The following is a 22,215-nucleotide window of genomic DNA, read 5'->3' on the forward strand; positions in this document are numbered from 1 at the left end:
CTGCTAATAAAACCATTGCACTCTGTTCACTGAAGGGGGGAGGCAGTATAAGCCATGTGTAAGGCAGAAAGGATTTAGGTCAAGACCCCTTTGGAGGTTAAACAAATCTTCTACAAGGTTTGCATATCAGATATCCTGCATACCAGATATTTATATTAAGATTAATAACAGTAGCAAAATTACAATCATGAAATAGCAACAAAATAATTTTATGGTTGGAGCCAGCACAACACGAGAAACTGTATTAGAGGGTTACTGTATTAGGAAAGTTAAGAACTTCTGCTTTAAACCAAGGCAAGGAAAGTCTATACATACAGACAGGGAATGCTCACACATACAGGGCAAGCCATGAGTATATATATTCTCTATTTTCTGTTTAACAACTGACCTCTCTCCACTGGCAAAGCCTTTTAGGCAGGTCCACCCACAGCCCACAGGCCTCATGAAGCAAGGACAACTTTGAATGTGGCTCAAGACAAAACTATACATTTACAAAATACAGGATGAGCTTTCTTTATTTCTGGTTCTTGAACACGCATGTCCTTTGTAGATGACAATGCTGTGTGGGATGTCAAAATGTTGGACACACCTGTGAATCTAGATATGTCCCAGTCACCTATGGGATGTCCCTACATTATGGATACCAGCAGCCTCTATTGCATTCTGCAACAGGCCAGACGCCAGGTAGCAGGAGAAACGGTCCAGCTTTGAAATTCCCTGCTCTTGGCCCTGGTCACTAGCTCCCAGGCGTTTCTTCTATAACAGTGCCCTGCTCTAGGTTCACTGTCAGCATCCCACCTGGGTACAGGAGTGTCTGAAGGAGGCCGGCCAGACACTGACAACATGAAACTCTACAAGGAAAGCCAGTCTACAGTGTACTAGACACACACATACACACTCACACACATACACACACACACACATACACATACACACACACTCTCTCAGAAGACCCGAATGCACAACTGGCTCCCACCAGTATCTGCCAGCTTTGGAGGATTTTCTAAAGCCCAGGTGATTACGGTGCCCAGCCAGGTGGAGAAGCAGAAAAGGGAACATGACCTTTTACCATCTTCTCACTCTAACCAAACAGCTATGTTGGGGGCTAGGGATGGCTCAGTGCATAAAGCACTTGCTGCACAAGTGTAAGGACCTGAGTTCGGATCTCCAGCCTCCCCATAAAAAGTAAGGTGAGTGTGGTGGCTGCCTGTAAGCCTAGTGACTGGGATATGGAATCCAGGGGCAAGCTGGCTCGCTAGACTAGCTGTTTAAGTAAGCTCCGGATCCAGTGACAGACCCTGCCTTGGTGAATACAGTGAAGAATGATCAAAAAGACACGTGACAGCAACCTCTGCCCTCCACATGCACACATGTGCTCACACGCATGCAAGCACACATATATACACAGACCAAGAAAACTTCATCATAAAAAAGATGGTGATCAATAAAATGAAAAGATGCTTAATGGTTAAACTGTGAAAACAACTAGGAGCCCACACTTGGTCTTATTACATGGTTCGAGCCCACTGTCCCACACAATGGAAGCCAAGTCTTTACTGAGTCAAAGATAGCAAAAGTTGGGACAACCACCTTAACTTCGATCAACGCTCTTTAAAGTGATAGTCTACTAGGTGGGGAAAATATGTTGCTTAACACAGAAAGGTTTTCAAGGTACTTAGTAGCGACAGGTGGATTTGGGAGGCTGATAAATAAGCTCACACTAACAGTTTCTTAAAAGCCATTATCACCAAAACAGGACCCCGAAACTGGCAGGAGACATCACCAAGGAGTCCTGGCCTTGGGGAAGGTGGAATTTTGACATGGACAAGCTTTTGGGCTTCAAGGGAAAGAGGGAAAACAACCCCTGCTGCACCTACAAGCTGTTTCTCGTCTACCTCAAGTATGCCTCTCCCTCTGGGTACCAGGTGCTGACAGACAAAAATACACTTCTCCACTGACGTGGGAGTTCAGCATACCTCAGTGACTAATTTAGTGTGTAGTTTTCAAAATGAGCCCCAAGTAGCCTGGGGTGATTGACTTGTGACTTTGTTGATTTTGTTACAGGGAACTGATGTTCTCAGAAAAAACCACACCTATGTGAAAGACCCTGCAAGCCTAGATGACTGATCAGAACTTGCTGACTACAGAGAGTAGGAATGTTGCAGATCCAGAGCCAATGTATCTTGGCCTATTATTAATTACGCAGATGTGTCTGACCTAATATCTTTGTGATTACCATGTGAAACCAACTTAACAGACTGGTGCCTTTCAACAATCCAAAGCTAAGAGCATCATCAGGCTGTACCTGAGACACTGAGCAGATGTTACCACATTGGAGCATGGCATTTGCAGTACCCTGAACGCATGTTTCCAGGCCAAGGACATCTGAACTATCACTTACTCCTTTTGAGGTGTTTTTGTGGGGGCTCTCTTTATGTAAATTAATGATAAAGCTGAGATTGCAGTAACAGACACAGCATAGAAAAAGAGAGTTCTTTATCTATGGTGGAGCTTATGAGATGGCTCTGTGGCCAAAGACAGTTGCTGTGCAAGCCTGGATACCTGGGTTCTATCCCTAGATCCCGTGTAAAGGAGCAAAGAGAGAACTGACTACTCACACACACACACACACACACACACACACACACACACACACACACACACACACACGAAATAATAAAACTAAGAACACTGCCAGGCTCAGCAGATTTTCATCAAATATTCCTGCATGCCACACAGGCGCAACACCAGCAAGCTCCGGGCTCAATACTCATTCAGAGCAGCCTGTATCAGAAACGCTGTCTATATACTGAGAGTCAATGCTTTCCTCACTAAGAGCGCCACCTGGTGGATGTGTCTTGGTACTGCACCACGACAACACACTTTTCTAAGGCGGGAGTCAGCTCCAGCTCCTCTCTTTAGCCATGTCACCCCCTCACCCCGACCCGGTGTTCCCTCAGCGCCTTCTTAATTCCTCTTGGTTCTTTTCCAGCCAGGTGGCTCCTCTGAACATGCCCACTTGTCTTTGTCACTCTTCCATGTTTCTAACTTTAAACAAAGCATTTTCATAAACACCTACAATTATTTTGTTTTAAAAATCTATTCTTTTTCTGTAGGTGTGACCACAGTGTGATGGACAGACTTGATTATTTTTACTTCCTGATTTAAAGTTTTTTTTTTAAGATTTATTTATTTATTTCATATACATTGTTCTGCCTGCATGTATATCTGCACACCAGAAGATGGCACCAGATCTCATTATAGATGGTTGTGAGCCACCATGTGGTTGCTGGGAATTGAACTCAGGACCTCTGGAACAGCAGCCAGTGCTTTTAACTGCTGAGCCATCTCTCCAGCCCCTGATTTAAAGATCTTAAAGTCAGAATACAGACTTTTTAAAAAATCTCCTTTTTTGTGTAAGTGGTGCTAGTGCCACTCACGGTGCTGTCCTGAAAGTGCAGACCATTTCACTCCACTGACTGACTGATCTCCCGCTTTAGCTGAGAAGCTTGTGTGGTAAATGTGAGATAAAAGGCATGGACATTAGACTTTGCACACTGCCCTGTTTAAACACACAGGTGCAGGGTCACCCCTCCGTGATTCAACCAGCATGAACTCAACCACCTTCAGATGAAAAACCTTTGAGAAAATAAAATTACATCTGTGCTGAGTGTGTACAGATTTTCCCCTCATCTTTATGCTCTAAACAATAAAGAAAACAGCAGTTTATATGGTGTTTAGTATTTTAAGTAATCCAGAAATGATGTAAAATACTCAGAAGGGAGCCGGGAGGAGCAGTTCAGTAGTTAAGAGCACTTGTCCCTCTTCCAGAAGCCCTCATGTCCAGTGGCTTACAACTACACTTAACTCCAGTTCCAGAGGATCTGATGCCCTCTGCTGGTTGAAACAAGTAGTGAACTCATATATAAGGATCGCGCTCCACCCCCGCCCCAAGGAAATCTTTTAAAAGAACAAATATTCTGCCGTTTTATATATGAAACTTCAACATCCAAAGATTCTGGGGTCCTTAGGAGGTTCTAGAACAAAATGCCCCAGATACTGAGAGCCAAATGTATGTGTGTGTTTGTTTCCTTCACTCCCTTTAATTAGGAATATTTATTATACTCTGAAAATCCGATATAACACACAGCATTTTGAACTTGTCTGAAAGTGGCTTTAAGAACAGTCAGTCTCAATTCACTATAGACAAGGGGTTAACTGACTAAAAGCCAATCAATCCAGGGCTTACTCGAGGCCTCTCTAAAACTAGACATGAGCAATACGCACACCCCTCCTGTCCCAGTTAGAATCACATACATTAACAAATCCTCTCTGCCTCCAGCTTTAACGTGGAAAACTCAGGGGTGGAGAAGGGGTGCTCTGATCGCCAAGGCTCATTGCGATGACGTGATGCCTTCCCTCGGCAAACACGCTTCTGCCCATGCTGGGGTGGGATGGGATCTCACCCATCGTTGTTGCTGATGGGGCTCCCATATGCGTGTACAAATTTGGGAAGGTGCAGCCTGGCTCCTCCCCAGCTTCTGTGGCCCCACTCCCTAGATACTTGTGTACAAAACATACAAGACTCAACACAGTGTGACTAGACTTCTCATTTGGAGACAAGATTGTTATCTACTGTGAATGTTTATTCTAGACGTAATAAAACAAAGTGTCCTTCCCACCCTCATAATCCCCTGGCCTTGCCCTCACTACAGGAACCCCAGTATTTCCTAGACTGCTAACACAGATATGCTTCTAATGCCATCTGTCATGTGTACAACTTATTGAAACTGCATATACTTTAAATCTTAGTGACTCCTTTAAAGATAGCCATAGAGCTGGGGAGATGCTCAGTTAGTTGGTAATTTGCTTTTCTTGCAACTATGAGGATCAGAATTCAATTCCAGAACCCATGGAAAAGGCTAGGTGTGCTGGTACAGTCTTGTAATCCCAGCCCTGGGGAAGTGGAGACATGAGGACCTCTGGGTTTTACTGGCCAGGCATCCTGATAAGATTCAGGACAGTAAGAGGTGTTGTCTCCAAAAATAAGGTGGGTGGTACCTGAGGCAAAGCAGCCAATGTTGCCTCCTGGCCTCCACACACACGCACACATGCAGGGAACATGCATGTACATAATCATACACAGGTACACACATAATGGGCACAGTCTATAGTGCTTATTATAAGGGAAATAGTTTTTCCCTACTTTCTTCTGCCAACCAATCTTTTAATTCATTTGACTTTATTTTTCAAGTTAGAGAATTAGACCCTAGGTAGTCTTATAACTCTGTTGTTTTACTACCAGATTTTTCTACTGGATTATAATCCTTTTACTACTGTCATTTTTCTATCCAATTTTTCCACTTGATTTTTTCTACCAGTTTTTTAAATTAAATAAGAAACATCTAAACTGGGCGTGGTGGTGCATGCCTTTAATCCCAGCACTCGGGAGGCAGAGGCAGGCGGATCGCTGTGAGTTCGAGGCCAGCCTGGTCCACAAAGTGAGTCCAGGACAGCCAAGGCTACACAGAGAAACCCTGTCTCGGAAAAAAAAAAAAAGAAAGAAACATCTAAAATGGCACGTGGCGGCTTTAACCACACATGGATTTTCTTCTACTGAGCATCACAAAAAAGGGAGGCAGACCACACTAAGCCATGACAAAATCATCCTTTTTCAGTAAATGTCCAACCTACCTGTGTTTCTTCTCACTTAGAAAAAAATAGAATGATAAACTTTTCCAGAAGATTAAAAATATAACTTTTCATATTACACATGCAGTTAAGGAAAGGAAGGATGTAGAAGAGAGAAAAGATGTAGGAGAAACAAGAGTGAGAGATCAGACAGGAAAGGACCGAGGACACAGGGAGCAGAGCATCATGGGAAAAGAATGAAAAAGGAAGGTGAGAAAGGTGCACCCAAAAGCAGAGAAAGGGCACAGCAGCTGGTGCAAAAGATGAGGGCAGAGAAGCCCGAGCTGAGGTTAGCTTCTGTCACCTTTTGTCCCTTAAATTACAGGATTCACATGTGGTGCCACTGACCTTCGAGAGTGTGTACACTATGAACTGCACTTGACCAACACTTTGGTCTAGAGAAAACTCTCCTTTGAGGGGAACAATCATTGGTCCATACCGTACACAAGAGGAGCTCTCCCTCTGGGCTGTGATGACAGTGGCTGGAGCCAAGTCACACATGAGCTAGAGTGGGGAAGCCGTCCTCGCAGGCCTTCTGTGAGCGCTTACCTCCTCGACCATCTGCTTGACTTTCTTCTGCTGGCAATGCACCATGTCATCCAGGTGTCTGATCCGCTCTCGGAGGCTGGCTGATGCCTCCTCCAGCTGCTGGTACCTATGGCAGAAAAGAGGGCCCTGAGCGCTGACTCTAAAGAGCCCTGGCACCAGAAAATGCCATGGCTTTATAGAAGCAAGAACAAAAACTCAAATTCAAGCCATGAGCTCTCCTCCTGTGAACCCTGGGGGCGAACTCAGGGTGGCTCTCACCCCAGAAAGAGCACAGACGTCCTTCAGGCCCCTCCTCAGCTTCCCTCTGTACCCCAGAAAGAGCACAGACGTCCTTCAGGCCCCTCCTCAGCTTCCCTCTGTACTTCCCAGGGGCAGAATGAGAGAAGGGTTTTCTTCACTGACAAGTACGAGAGGCTTTTAATACAGACTGGGACCTGCAGTCAGTGACCTTAGCCAGGGGGACACTGAAGAGTCCAAGAACACATCGAAGTCCCTGAAATCAAGGGTGGAATCCAGGAAAGCCTGCCGTCATTGCTGCTGCATTCATCACTTATTGAAGAAACAAGGGTGCAGCCTTTCGCTGCACCACTGCCCCACACCTCAGAATATTTCTGAGCTTTTTTGGAGACATCTATCTTTGCTTGGCTCAAACCAAGAGGAGCTACCAGGTGACTGTGCTCTGTGTGTCATGAGAGCCAAACACTGGAAGAAATGTTCAGTGTCTGTGTCCCACTTCCCAGCAATGCCAGGTCCCTCATTAGCACCAAAGTAGAAACTAGTGAAGGCCCCTACAACTTTGGAAACTCTCAAGTTACAGGAATAGAGCCAATAAAGTGGCTCAGCAGGTGAGGGCACTTGCTGCCAAGCACATGATCTGAGTTTGATTCCCCACATGACCCATATGATAAAGGGAAAGAATTCCTGAAAGCTGTCTTCTGGCCTCCACACTCATGTCATGGAACATCTGTAACACATATACACACCTGCACAATAAATAAATAAACATAGTGAAATGTTTTAAATCAAGGACAACATTTTTCCCCAACACATACGGTGTAGCAGGCAGTAGGTCAAAGTTCCTTCACAATGTGAACCAAAGGGACAGACATCTGATCAACATAACATTTCTTATTTAGAAAGAGTTTCCATCCCACAGGTAGGCAAAGAGCCTCGGGGGTCAGGTAACTTGACCAAGGGCTCCAATTAGCCCAGCCTTGCTTTCCTTCCTCTGCCTTTTTATTTCAAGAAAAAAAACATATATGACTCTTGTATTTTTCATGCAGGGATTCACAGGCTCACAAGCAACACTTTAAAATTAATTTCTAGGACAGATGGTTTGGGTCTCCTCTGATGAGTTAACTCATTAACAATGTGCATCCTGTGGTGCCCAGGGTTAGAAGCACACACAGGTTGAAAGTCTGTGCTTGTGGCCACCTTTGATGTGTCCCACTGAACTAACAGCCAGCAGTGAGATGTGACTGCAAGCTCCTTAGGGAACTGGATATATACTAGGTGCTCTCCGCCAATGTCACACTTACATAGGTTGGTGCTGAGTGAGGACCACATGAGTGAAAACACGAGAGTCAAATGAGCTATCCAAAGCAGTGCACACAGGGTTGGGGAGATGGCTCAGTGGGTAAAAGGACTTATTGAGCAAGCATGAAGACCTGAGTTCAAATCCCCAATACTTACAGAAAAAGTTGGGCATAGCTGTGGGGTAGGGTTTTGGGGGAGGGGAGACAGAAGAATGAGCAGGCTTTCTAGCTTTTAGCCTAGCTCTAGGTACAATGAGAGATGCTGGATCAAGGGAATAAGGTAGAAAGATAAGAGAAAGATACTAGATGTCTTCCTCTGGCCTCTGTGTGCAAGAACACTGTAGTTAAACCCCCCACACACAAACACACAGACACACACACACCCCAATGTGCATGTCAGCCTCCAAGTTACTATAGACCCAAGGCCAGTGCGCCTCACCTGTCCTTGTCAGAAACTGCGATCTCTCCAGACATTTCTGTTTCATGCTCGAGGAGCTGGAGCTGGAGTTGATGCCGTTCCTAAAACAGACATAATCAATGGAGCCAGATGGAGCCAGACAGAAGAGGAACACTAGGCACACCCAGCTCTGGCATGTCCAAATCTGTGCACCACTCCCTGGGGGTTTCACAGACCTGCTAGCCCAGAGCTCAATACTCAAAGGGACCCAAGGCATAGACATATTTATGGATTAGATGAAACACTGTAGTTAAACCACATGTCTTATGAAAACTTATAGTTATAAATAAGGAAAATCCATGGCACAAAGCAGTGGTCCATGGCACTGTAAAATTTCTGAAAGACTTTGAAATTCTGGTAATGTCCTATGGACCAGGCCAGGCATGTTTAGACAGGGGGGTACTCACTTATAAAACATATATTATGGCCATTGTGGCCGAACAATGGTCCCCCCAACACAAAGACCAGCTTCTAGTCCCTCACAGACACACCATCCCTTACAGAAAATGGAACTTTGCTGTATTAGAAGTTTTGGTGTCTTTAAAAACTCAGTTATGTTATGATAACACGTTTTTGTTCTAATCCCAGGTGTGGGATACGGGGCTGCTTTAGATTGTCTGCAGCAGCAAACCATTTGCCCTGTGTGGGCTCTGAGAGGGCGTGATCTTTGCCACTGCAGTTAGTTTAATTCTGAGGACTCTGGAGAGGAATAAATGCTATAGCCCAGATCATGCTAGAGCCCAGGTCGGGGGTGGGGGTGGCTCTGAGGAAGAAGGCTGCTGCTCCCCTGCTGCTGTTCCCTTGCCGTTCCTGGTTGCTGTTGTGGTTTGACAGAAGAAGTTGAAGATATCCTGAAACAAAGACTGGACTTGCCCCAAGGAACTACATCCCTAACCAGCAGGAAGTAGTCTAAAGAGACATATGCTGCCTTTCTCCCCACTAACCTTCTTTCTCTCCTACCTGGTGTTGGGGTGTTGGAAGGGATAAAGGGTAGAGAAGGGAGGTAGAGGCATTAAGAACCCCAATATAATAGATTTTAAAAACCTTGCTAACACTTTGCAAACATGCCTAACATGCACACACGATCTGAAGTGTCCCGTAGGCTGCGTTCAGTTCTTATTAGATGAGGCAGTAGAGTTAAAACGGAGGAGCTAGGAAGACACTACACAGCTGACTCTGATGTCAGGGTATGGGCCACAGCCATGTAGTACAGGCAGCCCCTAGGAGTTAGAAAAGGCAAGGAAGCTGACTTTCTTTTTGAACTTCCAAAAACCTATCAAAATCTTAATTCTCTGACTTCTTACCTCCAGAAGCAAAAGGAATAAACCCACATTACTGAAAGCTACCAACTGCAGCAATTTCTTCCAGTAGTAATAAGAAACATGTCAAGCTATATGCTGCAAACATTTTGCTGAATATATAATTATATGTGCAAACTTAAGTTTAACATTAGTATTAATGTATTAACATTTAGTTAATAATAAGTATTAACATTTAGTGAAAATGTTAATAAAAGCACAGTGCCTTTCATCACTTGAATCGTATAGACATGCTTTATAGATATTAATACAGCGAGATCCCTTTAAACACGTTTGCCAACCCTGACGGCTAAGGTGGGGGGATATCGCTTTGAGTGCTCCTCTGAGAAGAGCTGTTTCCACTCTCAGCAATTCTACATAAAAATTTATACAAGTTATACAGGCTCCAAATCTAAATGGTGAGTTTCTGCTTTCCAGGAGGAGAGAGAGGAGGCCAGTGGGGAAGGAACTTCTAACCATCCTCTCCAGAGGTGAAGACTTGAGTGGTGGGCCAGCAGGAAGAGGTCAGAGGCCCATCCTTGGACCCTGCTCCATCATTAGCCTGGAGGTTTCCAGCACACAGAGCCTGGCGCTGGTGGTGGGTCAGTGCTATCTGCAACCACAGTGTAGCTAGAGAGCTGTTTCACCAAAACTAGATCCAGCTTTGGCCCTCAACTCCAGAAGCCTACCCAGAAGTCAGCTCATGTCACTGTGATCTCGCTCTCTCTTCCTCTCCTTCCTTCCTGTCTATTCTCTTCTACTTCCTGCCTCATCCCCCACCCCACCCCCTGTGGACTGGCTTGTCAACTCTGTAAGCACCTGCCCCTCCCCCATGGTCAGCCTGTTTACCACACACAAAGAAGTTTGCCTCCTCACCTCATTCAGGTCCCAGGCCTGTCATGGAAAAGTCAACCTGCCCCAGACATGTGGCCCAGAAACAAGTGGGGCGGGGTGCTGATGGAGCCTCCAAATGCATTGCCTCATCGGGTTAAGTAGAGAGCACTTCCAGAGCACCCATGAAGCTAGCCACTGCAATATTAGCTTGCAGAAAGAATTTTACATGTGGCCTATTTTAACACGTATCAAAGTAACTTGGCTTGGCTTGATGGGCTTGGAGCTAAGGGCCTGCCTAATAGGCCAAGGCCACGGGTTCAATTGCCAGCATTAGAGAAACAAACAACAATATAAACAGTTACCAGAGAGGAAGACAAGAACTTTGGTCAGCTCCCTTCTGTTATTTTACAGGATGTGCCTCACTGCAGACTGAAAGGCTGGGAGGAGTCAGCGGTGAGGTTTCTGACCCTTTAGCAAGGCATTCAAGGGAACCTTAGGGCCAGAGGTGGGCAGCAGGCCCAGGCCACATCTGTTACCTTCTCCATGCGTTCAATCAGCCTGTCCAGCTCCCCGATCCTCTTGTCTTTCTCCTCCAGGCTGAGCTCAGCCGCCTCCATCTTTTTATTGGCCTCTTCGATCGCTTTCAGAAAGCTATTGGTTTCTTCCTGCAATAGGCACACACATTGTTTTTAATAGCTGAGTAGTATTCCATAGTGTAAATGTACCACAGTTTCTTTATCCATTCTTCTACTGATGGACACTTAGGCTGTTTCCATGATCTGGCTATTATGAGTAAGGCTGCTATGAACATGGTTGAGCAAATTTTCTTGTTGTGTGCTGGAGCATCTTCTGGGTATATTCCAAGGAGTGGAATAGCTGGGTCTTGAGTAAGCCCTATTCCCAGTTTTGGTGCCTCATATTTGACCATGTCCCCTGTAGGGGGAGACCTGGTGGCACTCAGAGGAAGGATAGCAGGCTACCGAGAAGAGACTTGATACCCTATGAGCATATAAAGGGGGAGGAAGTCCCCCTCAGGCACAGTCATAGGGGAGGGGAGTAAGGGGAAAATGGGAGGGAGGGAAGAATGGGAGGATACAAGGGATTGGATAACCACTGAGATATAACAAGAATAAATTAATTTTAAAAAATAGGCACACACACTCCTCAGCATGGCCTGGATACCCGGGTCACTCACCTAAGTGTAGACAATGCCTCACTAGGTCACCATCTCCCTGTGAAAGCATGACCCGGGGACCCATGTGCCTCACACAGAGTGAACTCAACGGTCAGGAGTCTGGTCTCACCTCTCAACAAAGCACGTCACGTAGCTATTCTTTAATTTTATTTGAAAATTTGAATTTCTTTTATTTTGTGTGTTGAGGGGATACAGGTGTCATGGGTACACGTGCAGAGGTCAGAAGTGTGGAGGTGAGAGACTAGCCTTCAAATGTCTGTTCTCTCCTTCCACCATGTGGGCTTTGGGATTGAGCTCAGCTTATCTTGGCAGTAAGCATCCTTACCTGTTAGGGTCCTCAACCTTTCTAATGCTGTGACCCTTTCATACAGTTCCTCATGTTGTGGTGACCCCAACCATAAAATTCTTTTCTTTTTTTAAATTTTCTTATTTTTAATTATTTATTTATTGTTTATGAGTGCTTTATCTGCAGAAGAAGGCATCAGATCACATTCTAGGTGGTTGTGAGCCACTATGTGGCTGCTGGGAATTGAACTCAGGATGCCTGGGAAAGCAGGCAGCGCTCTTAACCACTAAGCCATCTCTCCAGTCCCCATAAAATTATTTTCAATGCTTTTATAACTGTAATTTTCTACCATTATGACTTATAATGTAAATATCCGATGTGCAGGATATTTGATATGTGACCTCTATGAAAGGATCATTTAACCTCCAAGGAGGTCATGGCCCACAGTTTGAGAAGCACTGTATTGAGCAATCTCACTAGACCCTTGTGTGGCTTTTCAATGGATCTAGTAACTGTCTCTCCTGAAAGCTTATGTTCTAAAGGTATTTTTAAAAAAAGAAAAAAGAAACAAAACAAAATAGCCAATGAAGGCTTAAATAACACTGCACAAAAGCTCAGAGTGTCACTGTGTGGGCCAGCATACAACTGAAGTAGAGTAAGGAATTCCCAGATCTTCCTCCCACAATGCAATCCACCAACTTACTCTTATGGAAAACCCCAAACATCTGGTGCACTGATTCAACCTCCAAGGACACAGATAAACCAGACACAGAGGAACTCCTTCAAAGAGAGTGCGTGCTGTCCTAGAAAGGCCACAGTGCGAGCTCACTCTAGACAGAGGCACAGTGCACTCCCATAGCCAGGAGGAAGAAGGGATAAAGGTCACTGCTGGATGTGGGACTGACAGACATCAGGATGGGAAGAGTGGAGCTTTCAAGGCTGGGGGGCTCGGTTGGGGGGGCACAATGCTACAATCCAGGATGGGCAAGTGGGAGGTTTCAAAAGAAGGAACAAATGGAGTAAAGAGACAAACACAGGATCTACGTGGATGCTGGCAAATGGTCCTATTAGCTGGAGACATGTATTTTGAGACAGAGACAACAGGTTATTCCAGAAAGAAGAAAAATGGGACTAAGTGAATAATCAAATTAATCCCCTGGGCTGGGGAGATGGCTTGGTAGATGCATAGCTTGTTGTGCAAGCATGAGGGTCTGAGTTCATATCCCCAGCACGCAAATACAAGCTGGGCATGACAGTGCACACCTGTGACCTCCAGAACTGTGGATGCTAACATGGGGCCAGGCGGGTGGGGAATCCTGGGAAATCGCTAGTCAGCAGCCTAGAATAAATGACAAGCTCCAGGTTCAGTGAAAGACTCTGTTTCGAAATAAATAAATAATAAAGAAGGTGAAGAATGGGAGAAGCAACCTTTCACCTCCGTAAGAACACACATGAACAAGGGTACCTATACACACAGTACACATATGCATATAACACATGTGAAATAGAGAATGAAAGAGGGGGGGAGAAAAATCCCGATTTCTCTTCCCATCCAACCTCACGAGTCCCTTCAGGGAACCTGCCAGCCACATCTGTTGTGTTCTGTTTTGGGTGGCACACACGCACCAGGAGCGCCTCCTTCTCTGCACTGTGCTTGCGCTGTGCCTCCTGCAGTTTCTCTTCATACTGGCTGTACAGCTTCCTTGTCATCTCCCGCATCACCTCAGCATTGGCTTCTTGCGACGACTCCACCTGCAAAAAGTCTCACTGCAGAACTGCAGCCTGAACCTTGGTCCTCTAGCATCTCTACTCGCAGAGGTCAGAGCATGACCCCAGAGGTCTGCAGTAGAGAGAGGAAGCAGACAGGAGGGCAGGGAGGAAGAGAGAGGTCAGGGAGGAAGAGAGAGAACAGAGCACATGCCAATGGAAGATGGCACTGTAACTAAGTTATCTAAGACGGTTGGGACAAGGTGCCTCCGAGAGTAAATTTTTCAGAAGACCACTTCTTGTGACTGGGGAGATGTGCTTAGTCTGTCAAGTTTTTTCAGAACCCTTGTCAAAAGAAGGGGGACAAAAGAGAGACAGACAAACAGACAGACAAGAGGGAGACAGGGAGGGAGGGAGGGAGGAAGAGAGAGAGAGAGAGAGAGGAGAAGAGGAGGAGGAGGAGAACTAGCCAGGTGTGGTGGCTCACACTTGTAACTCCCGTCACTGAGTAGATAGATAGTTGGATGATCTGGGGGCTCAATGACAACCAGCTATAAACAGCAAGCCCAGGTTCAATGAGAGACTGTGTCTCAAAAGATAAAATGGACAGCTCCCAAGCAACTTCACTTGAAGTTGACCTCTGACCTACACCCACTACATATACACACATGCACATATGTGCACATACATGCACAGATTCATTTATTTTAAAGATAGCTTCTTCATCCAATTCATTCTCTGTCCCCTCCCCCGCTGCTGTGTGCTTTCCGAACTGTTGTCTTTGAAAACATCTTGGCCTAGTGGGGCCACTGGACTGGGAGCCTTCAGTAGCCAGCTGGAGCTGGTGCAGCTTGAGAGTCTTTGGGGGTGAGTGGGCTGGATCCAGGGATGGTGTCTGCTTTCTGGCCTTCAGTCAGAAAGTCATACCTCTGACCCCATGCTGCTCTGGGTGTGACCTCGCCCCTGCTTATCTAAGGCACCTGAGCGTCACCTCTGGGAAAGGGAGGTGCCCTGTGGCCTTAATGAGCTGCATGGTGTTTACTCCAAAGATGTGACAAGTCCCTCTTGATGCCCTTGAATGCTCATCATTGGGGAAGTGTAGGTACTGACAAACCAAGGATGGAAATTCCCAAGCAAAGGTTGTCATTAACTTAGAGCCCAGGTCAACCTCACACTCCATTTCTACTGCACAAGTGTCATGGAAAAGGGACCTGCCTGAGGCCTAGTCACACTGCATCTCAGCTATGTGAGACTCTGAGTCTCTGCAACTTCTTACATGGTCACTTTTAAGGATAAAAATAAAGGGGAGAGTGGGGAGAAAAATTTTTTAAAAATCCTTGTGCTTGTGGTATGAATAGGTATACAACAAAGTTTCAACTCAGGGACTTCTGACTTCTTCCACAACAATTTTTTTTTAAATTTTCAAAGAAATTCCTAGTGAGAAATAGAGGGTATAAGATTATTAAAAAAAAAAAAAAAAAAAAAAAGACTGAGCTGGGCACAGTGGCACCTGTCTTTAATCCTAGCACTCAGGAGGCAGAGGCTGGAGGATTATAAGGGTTATGAGAAAGAGTAATGAAGAAGTAGATATGTTCAAAATACACATATATGCATGGAAATATACATAAAAATAGACATTTTTCAAAACTTAAAAATAAAACCCAAAGCAGGGCAATGGTGGCGCATGCCTTTAATGCCAGCACTTGAGAGGCAGAGGCAGGTGATCACTGTGAGTTCGCGGCCAGTCTGGTCTACAAAGCGAGTCCAGGATAGTCAAGGCTACACAGAGAAACCTTGTCTCAAAAAACCAAAAATAAAATAAATAAATAAACCCAAAAGGCTTGGGTGAAAATTTTGGGAGGGCCAACTGGATTTCAAAGTTTTAGAAATCTAGCTTAGGCATACACACAGCCCAGTGGTCAAGAGGGACAGATCTGTGTGGGGAGGGGCAGGGGCAGTCCTTGGGACTTTAAAGAGCACACACGTGGTGGAGAGCGAGCCCTCCAAAGCTCATGAGTCTATTCTAGACCCAGGAAAAATTCCACTGGCCTTCCTACTGGCATAATCACAATGTCCTGGTGACTTCTAGGCGCCCTTGAGGCCACTGTAGGCTTAGAAAGGCGTCCCCCAAAGGAGTGTTTGTGCAGCATCCCAACTCTAGGTGGGGAGCTGTGAACTGACATCACCTCAGCACCTTCAGACTATGCCTGTGGGTGAGAAAGAGAATGGGGAAAGGGGATGGAGAACGAAGGAGGATCAGTGGGAACGAGGAGGCCGACTGCTTTACCTTCATTTTCAGCAGCTGGTTTTCCATCTGAGCGGCCTCTAACTGCCTCTGCTTCTCCCGCAGCTTGTCCATGGACGCTTCATAGGTCTGCTGCAAATGCCTGATTTGATCCTTGATGTTGCTGTTTTCCAGAGTCACATCCACAAGGGTTTTCTATTTGGGTGAAAATTAAAATCCCAGATCTAGTGGTGTGAGACCACACAGCAGAGTCATCCCATCGTGTGTCATGCCGTGGCAGCTCCCAGATGGGGGCCCGGGGATCCCCACAGCATCTGTCCCACTGTGGCTTAGTAGACACAGCCTTCCCTATAATACCCCACAGCTGTGGACCGTCAGACTCGCCGCTGCTTAGGAGGAGAAGACAAATTACATGGAACCTTTCCCAGGGAAAATGCTTGTAATGTGTCACACGAGGAGAGAAGCAGGTGTAAAGTAGTAAACACGGGCCAATCCCATTCATATATCCAAGCCCACCATAGCTTTCACTACATAATAGAATTGGGATTTATTTTATTTTATTGTTTCCCTGCTTTTTCCACATTTTGACAATGAAAAATTTTAAAGCATTTTATAGAATAAAGATAAAGTTCGACCATGCCACCTGGCAAGTGTCAAGAGCCAGTTAAGGGGCTAGGGGTGTGGTTTAGATGGTGGAGAGCCGAGGTCATCTAGAAAATGGGAACCTCAACTGAGAACTGAGAACACGCCTCTGTCAAACTGGTCTGTGGGCAAGCCTGTGGCAAATCTTTCCTGATTGATAATTGTTGTGAGGGTGCCCAGCTCACTGTGGGCTGTGCTGCCCCCAGGGAAGGTAGTCCTGAGGTCTATACAAAAGTAAGCTGAGAAAGCCATGAGAAGCAAGCCAGTAAGCAGCACGCTCCATGGCCTCTGCATCAGGTCCTGCCTCTAAGGTTCCTGCCCTGCTTTAGTTCCTGCCCCAACTTCCCTCAACAATGAACAGTGATATGAAAAAGAAAGCCAAATAAACTGTTTCCTCCCCCAAGTTGCCTTTGGTTGGGATGTTTCATCACAGCAATAGAAAGCAAACTAGGGAACCTAGCATGCACACAGCCCAGGGTTCCATCACCAGCACTGCACACATGACCTGCAGTGGCTCAGGCCTGTAATCCCAACACTGAACAAGCAGAGTCAGAAAGATCCACTTCAAGGTCATCCTGCGCTATGTAGTTTTTTTTTTAAGTCAGCCTGGGCTACATAAAACCCTGCCTGTGGGAGAGGAGAAGTTACTATTGACTGCCTGCTGCTCCAGGGCACCCATAGTGGCAGAACTAATTAAATGGATAATGCTGCTGTTAGCTGCACCCATTTTTTTCTTTTTTAAACTATCTTTTAATTTAATTTTTAAAAAAATTTATGTGCATTGCCATGAGAGTGTCAGAGCCATAGGATTACAGAGTTTTTACAGAGGATTACATGGAGTTACAGAGAGTTGTGAGCTGCCATGTGGGTGCTGGGAATTGAACCCAGGTCCTCTGGAAGAACAGCCAGTGCTCTTAACCACTGTTGCTTCCATTTCTCCTTCATTAGAGAAATGATTCCCATAATCTCTAGACTCTCACCACTGGACACAATGGACACACCACTGGGGTGGAGGCATTATCTACAACTTCAGATTGCAAGACTCAGAACCTGGTGCCAGGTAGAGTGTCTGTCTCCTCTTCCTCTCTAATAGAGGACTGGTCTCTGAAGATTCCCCACCCCTCACTGGACAATATACGTCTCGTTCCTAAGCCCACTTGAATCACTTTAGGAACTGTCAGCGGAGGCAAAAAGGTATCAAAGGAAACACTGAAGCCATCGGCAGCTTCTAGGAGCCTCGGAAGACATCGAGCCTAATGCCCAAAAGCTTCTGGGAGAAAGTGGACGCACAAACACTTAGCCTTGACCAGGAGACCAGATTCGTCTAATCCCATCTCTGCCACTAGCTAGACATTTCCTATCACGGACCTCTGCCGGCCTCAGTTTATCTCCAAAAGTCAGGGTTTGGAAATCATCTCTATGGTCTGTCTAGCTCTGCTTTTTCAAGAAATGAAGCCAAGAGTCTGGTCTCTGTCGATAATAACAAACGATAGAAGGGACAAGCGCCAGAGGCTGGGATCTTGTGTAAGAAGCCAGTGACTTTCAGATACGACCAATGCTGTAATCTTCTAGTTGCATGGCTCTGTTTTGTAGCCCAAGACTAAGAGACTAAAGGTCCTTGGGTTATGGCTATCGCTGTTCTAATAAATGGCCTATGAGGTAAATGCCTAGATAGCTAAGTAGCACGCGAGAAGAACTTGCCTAAAATATATTGTTTTTCTGGAAAGAAAACCCAGAGGCATAGTAGACATGAGCAGATATAAACTTAGGTGGAGCAAAGCCTTCTGGTAGGCTGGGAAGTTGAAATGGTTTCCAAGAGAGGAAGGAAAGAGAGCCTTGTCAAGTTCCCTTTATAATAGGAGGAAGGGAAGAAAGGCCTCCTGAATAAACCAGGGGCTTGGCCTGAGGCCAGGGGGAAGCTGGCATACACAAAAGGGAGCCAGGAAAAGCATGGGACTGACGCCCAACCAGAAATGGGCATCCCAGACAAATCCAAACACAGCCCTGCCCCACCTACTGCTGGGAGCTGGCTGAGCTTTGTTGCCTATGGGGCTCCATCAGCTGTGCTTGGTGAATGCTAAGTTCTATGGGAAGTGGAGTAGCCCAGAATGGAGGTCTGTTTGCTTATCCACAAAACTATTTACATAGGACCAGAAAGGATTAGAAATGAGTGTGCTGAATGTTTAAGAGGACATCAAAAGATAAGCCAAATAAATTCGGAGGATGACAGAAAGGGTTTCTGGTGTGTTTGAAAAGAAAGACCAGAGGCCTGCTTTGAACATCTTCAAATGAACCCACATGCTGGCCAGGGGACAGCTTGGTTGGAAGCATAAAGAGTGAAAGCCCTTCAACAGTTAGCTCAGAGCCAATCTCTGGTACTATGCCTTAATTAAGAATGTCTTCATGGGGCTGGAGAGATGGCTCAGTGGTTCAGAGCCCTGTCTGCTCTTCCCAAGGTCTTGAGTTCAATTCCCAGCAACCACACGGTGGCTCACAACCACCTATACTGAGATCTGGTGCCCTCTTCCAGCATGCAAGCTCACATGCAGGCAGAACATAGTATAACTAAATAAATCTTTAAAAGAAAAATAAAGAATGTCTTCATTCTCTCAAAAACACATGACTCTTTCCAACATAAAATCATTCCTAAATCAAGAAAAGGTGCTTCCCGTGAGCGCTACTTCCAATGAAAGGTTGCATTTTGTCTCTGGATAAACATGTCGTCTCCATAACCAAGTAGGACTTCCTAAAGCACCAAGCTACAAGGGCAAGGCAGTTGATGGGTTCTACAGACACAAACACTGAAGACCACTCAGGTTCCCAGAGAGCAGGAAACACCTCCATCCTGGAGCTGAGTCTAAAACCTCATCGGCTTGGGCACCCAACAGAGGCACAGCATTTCAGCTGGAAGCATTTCCTCCCCACCTTCCAGAAACAGCCTTTACTGGAGCTGTGCTTAAGGGACCGTGACTGACCATAGGACGTTCTGTGACTTTTCTGCAAATAGTCCGCACTCCTGGTTAAGCCTTCCCCGTAAGAAAAGGTTCCCAGCTAAGGGGAAGCGGATGGATACCTGCAGACCAATGGAGTCCGACGCCAATGCCGAGTTCATGGCGTTGAAGCTATCCAGGGCTGATGACTGGGCTTGGACGTGACTGTCCAGATAGTCCTGCTGAGCATGGGAAACCTGGAGAGAGGACACATCACTCAAAGCCAGTCCACACCCCACCAACTCCACAGAGGGAGAAATTTCTGAGAGCAGTCACATCTACTTCAGTAATATTTACAGTAAAATTATAGACTGCAAACCAACATCTAGAGCCAAGGAGCTAGCTTATTTGGTAAAGTGTTTGCAAGGATACTTTCTTCTTCTTAGCTTATATTTCAATTTCCACTTTTTAAACTATTACAAATTATTGGAAAGAACAAAAACAACAGCAACAACAACAACGACAAACACACAAAAACCATTTGCTCATCCCTGAGTCATTTTGCAGGTAGGAGAACTTGTCTACAGAATAAATTCCTAAGAATAGAATTTGATGGCTGGGAGTGTGGCTAGGTCAGCAGAGCATGCACAAGGCCTTGGGTTTAATCCTTAGCATCCCGTAAGCCAAGCATGACAGTACACGCCTATAACCCCTTCACTGGGGAGGTGAAAACAGGAGCATGAGGAGCTCGAGGTCTTGTGAGTTTGAGGCCACCATGGACGACACAAGACTTCACCTTTAAGGATAGTAAAACACATCCAGGTAAGGTGGCGCATGCCTGTAATCCCAGCACTCAGGGAGGCAGGAGCAGGCAGATCTCTGTGAGTTCGAGGCCAGCCTGGTCTACAAAGCAAGTCCAGGACAGCCAAGGCTACACAGAGAAACCCTGTCTCAAAAACAAACAAACAAAAACAAAACAAAAAAAAACAAAACAAAAAACCAAAACAAAAGGAAACAAACAAAAAGGTAGAACCCTTTTTTTTTTTGTAAGTACGACATTGCCTAGAAATCATCCTGGTAGGGGCTGGAGTTAAGAGTGTGCAGTGCTCTTGTAATACAACTATAAGGAAGATTACTAGACATTTTCCTTTGGATAATAAAGTTCAATCTGTGAAAAGATGCCCTCTCAGCTCATCTTAAGTGTGGCTCCATTCACAAAAAGCCTGAGCCACTCAAACATCTCCAGGCCACTGAGCTCTGCCTTCCTCTCATGGCTGCAGAGCCCAGACGTCGATCGACTCACCGACAGGTCCTGGGTGAGCTGTCGGATCTTCTGTCTCATCTCATCATAGTCTCCATACATTCGCCTCCTCACTTTCTCCAAAGTGGCCCTCACCTGCAGCCATAAAAAAATGCTAGTTACATAATAAGTTACAAGTCTTCATGGACGATACTGGGACTTTCATTAATAAGGGAAAGACCAAGAAAAAATCTTAAGAATAAGACATATAGCAGATTAAGTGACAGGATCGGTCTCAACACCTAGTTAGAGACAATGGCGACTATCTGAACAATAATGCATATCATATATAAGGATAAGGGTTAGCAAATATAACGTCATCCAAACAGAAAGGTGAAGAATAACCACTTTGTTAAAACTCATCCATCACCCTCAAAGCCTGTTGGAACAAAGTTTACCCCTTCCAATCACAGGTTTTTACAAGCAGCAAAATTTTAACTAATCAACTGTAAACGCATGGCTACAAGGATGAAAACACTCCAAAGCAAGCAGCAACCTCTAATTTGCGTGCTCACGCTCTCTCTCCATCTCTCTCTCTCTCTCTCTCTCTCTCTCTCTCTCTCTCTGCTCCAAATGCCAAAAAGCAATTAAATGTCTGGAATGGAAGATGGAAAAATGTGAGGCCTGAAGGGCCCATAAATTCAGATGTCAGTTTCTCACTAATTACCAACAGAACATACTCTGGATGTAACAGAGAGGAAAGTGATCCCCAAACCCTCGCTTGTACAAACACTGTGCAAGTCTGGAGTGTGGGGTGTCTATCAGAAGAGTGCTACATGGGAAGCCAATACACAACCCTGTTTCCCCATCCTCTTGTGTCCTTAGATGTTCAATAAAGTTCTTGGGAACCCTCCAACAGATCAAGAAGTCTTGTGGGAGCCCCCTCCAGGCAATCTCCAAGCCTTCTAGCCTGCAAGTGGCCGATGGGAAGCAGTCTGATTTGAGTTTAAATACTAGGAACCAGGCTGGAAGACTCGATACTTGAGGTATATTTGTATACAGAACAGCTTGTTGTGCTTTGGAGGTTTTCTTTTCTTTTTCTTGTACTGGGGATTTGAACCCACTCAAGGCCTCATGCATGACAGGCAAGAACTCTAACACCAAGGTACGTCTTGTTTCAGAATGGAAATCAGTAGAAGGTATGAAGAGAGAGGAGTCTAGACCTTACGCATTCACCAGATGAAGAGTTTTTTTTGTTTGTGTTTTTTTTAACGTTTATTTATTATGTATACAGTGTTCTACCTATATATATATATATCTGCACACCAGAAGAGGGCATCAGATCACATTATAGATGGTTGTGAGCCACCATGTTGTTGCTGGAAATTGAACTCAGGACCTCTGGAAGAACAGTCAGTGTTCTTAACCTTTGAGCCATCTCTCTAGCCCATCTGTGCTTTTTAAAAGATGAATTTTCCTTTTAATTGTGTGTGTGTGTGTGCATGTGTGTGCTTGTGTGCGTAGGTACAAGTGCCAGTGGAAGCCAGAAGAAGGTGTAGAATCTCCTAGAACTGGAGTTGCAGACACTTGTGAGCTGCCTGACATG

General features: G+C 45.5%; 1 protein-coding gene across 2 annotated transcripts in view; it reads right to left on the reverse strand.

Annotated features, from left to right (window-relative positions):
* The window catches only part of MYZAP (myocardial zonula adherens protein), an 88,833-nt gene that overhangs the window by 33,700 nt on the left and 32,918 nt on the right, over positions 1-22,215 (reverse strand). For both annotated transcript variants that reach the window (XM_084782741.1, XM_084782742.1), the window contains exons 4-10: positions 20,673-20,765; positions 19,513-19,626; positions 15,840-15,992; positions 13,472-13,597; positions 10,901-11,029; positions 8,215-8,294; positions 6,241-6,346 (exon numbers count right to left, since the gene is read on the reverse strand). In XM_084782741.1, coding sequence (XP_084638867.1) covers positions 6,241-6,346; positions 8,215-8,294; positions 10,901-11,029; positions 13,472-13,597; positions 15,840-15,992; positions 19,513-19,626; positions 20,673-20,765 — 801 coding nt within the window. The remainder of the gene's footprint in view (positions 1-6,240; positions 6,347-8,214; positions 8,295-10,900; positions 11,030-13,471; positions 13,598-15,839; positions 15,993-19,512; positions 19,627-20,672; positions 20,766-22,215) is intronic.

The sequence above is a fragment of the Acomys minous genome (genome assembly GCF_964271855.1).
Source record: "Acomys minous genome assembly, chromosome: 5".
Lineage (NCBI taxonomy): Eukaryota > Metazoa > Chordata > Mammalia > Rodentia > Muridae > Acomys > Acomys minous.